The 6,387-nt window shown below is 50.3% G+C and overlaps 1 protein-coding gene across 3 annotated transcripts in view; it reads left to right on the plus strand.

Moving 5' to 3' along the window:
- The first annotated feature begins 2,669 nt into the window (after positions 1–2,669).
- Positions 2,670–6,387, plus strand: part of NOLC1 (nucleolar and coiled-body phosphoprotein 1) — an 11,838-nt gene continuing 8,120 nt past the window's right edge. For all 3 annotated transcript variants that reach the window (XM_025395892.1, XM_025395891.1, XM_025395894.1), the window contains exon 1: positions 2,670–3,021. In XM_025395892.1, the coding sequence (XP_025251677.1) occupies positions 2,902–3,021 (120 nt within the window). In that variant the 5' untranslated portion in view covers positions 2,670–2,901. The remainder of the gene's footprint in view (positions 3,022–6,387) is intronic.

Genomic DNA, 6,387 nt, shown 5'->3' on the forward strand with positions numbered 1-6,387 from the left:
TAGATTCTGACAATGGGATGATGACACCGTCCAGGAAGGGTTTTTGATAACAAGGACCTAGAGAAGCTCACATTTGTTTCAAAGAAAGGTTTTCTAAACTGGGACTGGTGTATACATTCATCATGTCAGTTATGTTCATTTTACCCTCTTCCTACCAGGGACAACTACGGCTTTGTCACTTACCGCTATGCTGAGGAGGCATTTGCAGCCATCACTGCATGGTGCAACAGGTGCTCAGATGTTTTAAATAATGCACGTCGGGCGCCGTGGCTCAGGCCTGTAATCCCAGCACTTTGGGAGGCAGAGGCGGGTGAATCACGAGGTCAGGAGATGGAGACCATCCTGGCCAACATGGTGAAACCCTGTCTCTACTGAAAGTACAAAAAATTGGGCCGGGCGCGGTGGCTCAAGCCTGTAATCCCAGCACTTTGGGAGGCTGAGACGGGCGGATCACGAGGTCAGGAGATCGAGACCATCCTGGCTAACGGTGAAACCCCATCTCTACTAAAAAAACACACACACACAAAAAACTAGTCGGGGCCGGGCGCGGTGCCTCAAGCCTGTAATCCCAGCACTTTGGGAGGCCGAGACGGGCGGATCACGAGGTCAGGAGATCGAGACCATCCTGGCGAACACGGTGAAACCCCGTCTCTACTAAAAAATACAAAAAACTAGCCGGGCGAGGTGGCGGGCGCCTGTGGTCCCAGCTACTCGGGAGGCTGAGGCAGGAGAATGGCGTAAGCCCGGGAGGCGGAGCTTGCAGTGAACCAAGATCGCGCCACTGCACTCCAGCCTGGGCGACAGAGCGAGACTCCCTCTCCTAAAAAAAAAAAAAAAAAACTAGTCGGGCGAGGTGGTGGGCGCCTGTAGTCCCAGCTACTCAGGAGGCTGAGGCGGCAGAATGGCGTAAACCCGGGAGGCGGAGCTTGCAGTGAGCTGAGATCTGGCCACTGCACTCCGGCCTGGGCGACAGAGTGAGACTCCGTATCAAAAAAAAAAAAAAAAAATTGGCCAGGTGTGGTGGCCGTTGCCTGTAGTCCTAGCTACTTGGGAGGCTGAGGCAAGAGAATGGCATGAACCCGGGAGGCGGAGCTTGCAGTGAGCCCAGATTGTGCCGCTGCACTCCAGCCTGGGTGACAGAGCGAGAGTCTGTCTCAAAAAAAAAAGAAATAATAATAATGTATGCATGTGGATAGAATAGGAAGCATGGGGAAGAGGGAACTGTGGAGGTTGTTTTTTTTTTTTTTTGCCTTTTTTTTTGTTTCTGAAATGGAGTCTTGTTCTGTCTCCCAGGCTGGAGTGCAGTGGCACAATTTTGGCTCACTGCAACCTCTACCTTGTGGGTTCAAATGATTCTCCTGCCTCAGCTTCCTGAGTAGCTGGGACTACAGGCACCTGTCACCATGCCTGGCTAATTTTTTTGTATTTTTAGTAGAGAAAGGGTTTCACCGTGTTGGCCAGAGCTGTTCTTGAACTCCTGACCTCAGGTGATCCACCCACCTTGGCCTCCCAAAGTGCTGAGATTACAGGCGTGAACCACCATGCCTGGCTTTGTTTTTGATTTTTGAGATAGGATCTCACTCTGTGGCCCAGGCTGGGTTGCAGTGGCAGGATCATAGCTCATTGCAGCTTTGACCTCCCTGGCTCAGTCGATCCTCCCGCCCCAGCCTCCCAAGTAGCTGGGACACAGGTGCGTGCCACTACACCTGGCTAATCTTTAAAATTTGTAGAGAGAGGGGGGTTTCACTATGTTGTCCAGGCTGACCTCTAACTCCTGGGCTTAAGGGATCCTCCCATCTTGGCCTTCCAAAGTGTTGAGATAACAGGTGTGAGCCACTGTGCCTGGCCAGTTTTATACAGGAGAGGGGAGTGTCTGGAGAAAGGCAAAGGAGAGGTGTGTTCCATGAGAATCCTTATCCTTCTTGAGCGGCATTAGTGGGAGGTAGCCAAGGGGTAGTGGGTAGGATCGAAGCGATTGCTAACTGCTTATATGATCTGAAATGTGGCAGAACTTGGAATTAACTTGGTAGATGTGAGCATTGATATTGGAGTTACTCATGACAAAGGGAGAGTGTGAACTCTGACCCTGGAGAAAGAAGGGTTATTTTCAACAATCTCTTCAAGCTGTGTGATTCAGGTTTAGTACATGACATCTTTCCTCTTCATGGAGCTGATCTAAGGCGGAATATAAGGGGAATGGGAGGGGCGGCTTGGAAATCAACACCTGCCACCCTCACGACTGATAACTTGAAGGATCCTCTGGACGACTGATAACTTGAAGGATCCTCTGAACAACATCTCCCACCCTCACGACGGATAACTTGAAGGGGCCTCTGCAGCAGAGGCAGGAGTCTGGAGGCTGGGATAGTATCAGAAAGGGCCTCCCTGGGTGTTGGAGGCAATGAAGATGAAGGGCGAGAATCCATTGGCCGCGCCAGTGCGCCAGTGGGGGCGGTTGGGAGATCTTGTAGACCAAGTCTAGAACGGGGAAGGACTGTTCTAGCCCGCTTGTCCACTCATTACTCTGGAATCCGAATCCCAGCAGGGGCGCGGGAAACCGCTGCTCTGAGAAAAGGTACCTCCCCCAGAAAGACAGCGCGGGAAGTCCCGAGTTTCCCGCCACGCCGAGGGCGTGACCCTTGACGTCAGAGCTCCACCTCCACAAACTGGCGGCCAGTGGGCTCCGCCCTTAACCAAGATGGCGATACACGTGGGACCGGAAAGAGTTTATAGATTTCCCGTCTACCCTACCTCAGGTGGAGGTGGGACTGTCCTGTGGAGCCCCGCCTTTTCCGCTATGCGCCCGCGCGGCGCAATGACGTACACGGGCCCGCCCACTGCCCCTGTTGGGTTCCTGAGTCGTGCTGCGTCGACAACGGTAGTGACGCGTATTGCCCGAGGATGGCGGACGCCGGCTTGCGCCGCGTGGTTCCCAGCGACCTGTATCCCCTCGTGCTCGGCTTCCTGCGCGATAACCAACTCTCGGAGGTGGCCAATAAGTTCGCCAAAGCGACAGGAGCTGTGAGTTCCGGGCTTGGGGTGGGGACCGGGCTGAGATGACCACAAAGCTTCAGGCCCTGACGTGCTTAGGTTTCCAGGTGGGGAAGTCTGTGGGGTCCGCCAGTTCAGTGTCTGCAAGGCCTTTACGCCGACCCCTGGGCAGTGGCCAGAGAAAGCCTGCGGCCTCGGTCGCTCCTCTTCCCCCAGTTCTGACTAGATATCGCTGAGTCTTGTTGTTTTTTTTCTTGTGGAGCCGTGCAGCGGCGGCAGCGTGGGAGCCTCGTGGCCCGAAGTCACATGGCTGGCAGAGTGCAGCGGGGAGCTAGAGCCTTGTCCCACTGAGGACGTTGGTTCTTCGGCATCTGGTTCTTCTGGGGTGCTTTTCGTTGGGTGAGGCAAACCGCGATTTGACCTTACCCTCAGTTACATTTACTGGGCTTCAAAAGCAAGTGAAATTGCTTTAGAATGAAGGCCGGGATTTTCGTTAGTAAAGAAGAAAATGAATGAAAGTAAAAGCAGAGTTTTGTTTTGAGTTACACTGATGAGAATTGAGCATCATAAACAGCCCTACCAAGCAGGCATAGTAGTGGGCTTGGAGCTTTGGCTAATGCAATCAAACAAACCTAGGTTTGGGACCAGGCTCTGTCACTTTTTAGATACGTGACCCGGGCAGTTTATTTAACCTCTCTGAGTCTTTCTACAGGGATGTCATCATCCACTTTATAGGATTTTTGTGAATTTCAGTAAGATGATGTGTAAGAGTAGCAATCTCAGTGCTGGTGCAGAGGAATCTTGTAGAAGTTAAAGCTGTACCATAATTATGGCAATTTAGGATGCTCCAAACACATGTGAGAGTAAGAGAACCAGGAATGGGAAAGGTTTGTAATCTTTCACATCAACAGACATCCCTGCATGGGAAGAGACCTTGAGGGAGGAGAGAGAGGAGGTCTTCTGCAGGGATGATAGCATGACTAGAAAGGATGGCTTGCACTTTTAGCAGAATCAGGCTGCAAAAGCAAAGAATCAGATCAGCTTCAGAACTTCCTTAAGCTGGGACATGCTGCCATGTGATCTAACTGCTTTCTTAATGAAACTGTTTAGAGTTGACTGTTAAGGAGACTGCAGAGAGGACTTTCACAGTGGACTGAATGGAATTGGACATTTCAGAATTAGGATTCTTTTTTTTTTTTTTTTTTTTTTGAGACGGAGTCTCTTGCCAAGTCTGGAGTGCAGTTGCCCAGGCTGGAGTGCAATGGTGCGATCTCGGCTCATTGTAACCTCCGCCTCCTAAATTCAAGAGATTCTCCTGCCTCAGCCTCCCGAGTAGCTGGGATTACAGGCACGCACTGCCATGCCCGGCTAATTTTTGTATTTTTAGTAGAGACAGGGTTTCACCATGTTGACCAGGCTGGTCTTGAACTCTTGACCTCAAGAAATCCGCCCGCCTCGGCCTCCCAAAGTGCTGGGATTACAGGCGTGAGACACCGTGCCTGGCCTCAGAATTAGGATTCTGAAATGGTTTTATGTGAGAAAAGCTAATCTTTGTGAAGAGTTTACTAAGGGTCAGGAGCTAAGCCCTTTACATGCATTTAATTTTTTTTTTTTTTTTTTTTTTTTTTTTGAGGCGGAGTCTGGCTCTGTCGCCATGCTGGAGTGCAGTGGCATGATCTCAGCTCGCTGCAACCTCTGCTGAAGTGATTCTCCTGCCTCAGCTTCCCAAGTAGCTGGGCCTACAGGTGCGCCCCACCAAGCCCAGCTAATTTTTTTTTTTTTTTGTATTTTTAATAGAGACGGGGTTTCACCATGTTGGCCAGGCTGCTTTTGAACTCCTGACCTCAAGAAATCCACCGCCTGGGCCTCCCAAAGTGCTGGGATTACAGGTGTGAGCCACTGCACACGGCCAACATGCATTATGTCTTATCCTCTCAATAACTTAATGAGATGTGTAGTATTATCTCCATTTTATAGAGAATAAAATAATCTCAGGGAGACTAAGTAATTTGTCCAAAGGTGAGTTCCCATGTGTCCTGACTCTGGTCCTTTACTCTTTTTTGTACCCCAGAGTCTCACTCTGTTGCCCAGGCGGCAGTGCAGTGGTGCAGTCTCAGCTCACCGCAACCTTCGCCTCTCAGGTTCAAGTGATTCTTATGCCTCAGCCTCCTGAATAGCTGGGATTACAGGCGCCCACCACCACGCCCAGCTAATGTTTGTATCATTAGTAGAGAAGGGGTTTCACCATACTGGCCAGGCTGGTCTCAAATTCCTGATCAGGTGATCTGCCCATCTTGGCCTCCCAAAGTGTTGGGATTACAGGCGTGAGCCACTGCGCCTGGCCTGATCCTATACTCTTATGTGTATTGTTTTGTGTGTGTGTGTTTCTTTTAGAGGGTCTCACTCTGTTGCCCAGGCTGGAGTACAGTGATGCAATGATAGCTCACTGTAGCCTTGGACCCCTGGGCTCAGGCAATCCTCCTGCCTCAGTCACTGGAGTAGCTAGGACTACAGACATGTGCCACCACAGCTGGCTAATTTTTTTTTTTTTTTTTTGAGACAGAGTTTCGCTCTTGTTGCCCAGGCTGGAGTGCAATGGTGCAATCTCAACTCACCATAACCTCCACCTCCCAGGTTCAAGCAATTCTCCTGCATTGGCCTCCCAAGTAGCTGGGATTATTACAAGCATGTGCCACCACGCTTGGCTAATTTTGTATTTTTAGTAGAGACGGGGTTTCTCCATGTTGGTTAGGCTGGTCTCCAACTCCCGATCTCAGGTGATCCACCCGCCTCAGCCTCACAAAGTGTTGAGATTACAGGCGTTTAGCCACCACAGGCCGAGCCACGGCAGTGCCATTGCACTCCAGCTTGGGCGACCAAGAGCAAAACTCAGTCTCAAAAAAAAAAAAAAGAGAGAGAGATGGAGGTCTCAATGTTTTGCCCAGTGGTCTTGAACTCCTGTCTTTAAGTGATCTTCCTGCCTCGGCCTGCCAAAGTATTAGATTACAGATGTGAACCACTGCGCCCAGCCTAAATGCAGTTCTTTTTTTTTTTTTTTTTTTTTGAGGCTTGCTGTGTCGCCCAGGCTGGAGTACAATGGTGTGATTTCAGCTCACTGCAACCTCAGCCTCCTGAGTAGCTGGGATTACAGGTGTGCGCCACCACGCCCAGCTAAGTTTTTTTGTTTTTGGTAGAGACAGGGTTTTACCATGTTGGTCAGGCTGGTCTTGAACTCCTGACCTCATGATCTGCCTACCTCAGCCTCCCAAAGTGCTGGGATTACAGGCCTGAGCCACTGTGCTTGGCCCCTAAATGCAGTTCTTTACACTCAATACAATACTCATCAGTCTTGTTTCTTTTTTTTTTTTCTTTCTTTTTTTTTTTTTTTTTTTTTTT

Source organism: Theropithecus gelada, chromosome 9 (assembly GCF_003255815.1).
Source record: "Theropithecus gelada isolate Dixy chromosome 9, Tgel_1.0, whole genome shotgun sequence".
In the NCBI taxonomy this organism is placed as follows: Eukaryota; Metazoa; Chordata; class Mammalia; order Primates; family Cercopithecidae; genus Theropithecus; species Theropithecus gelada.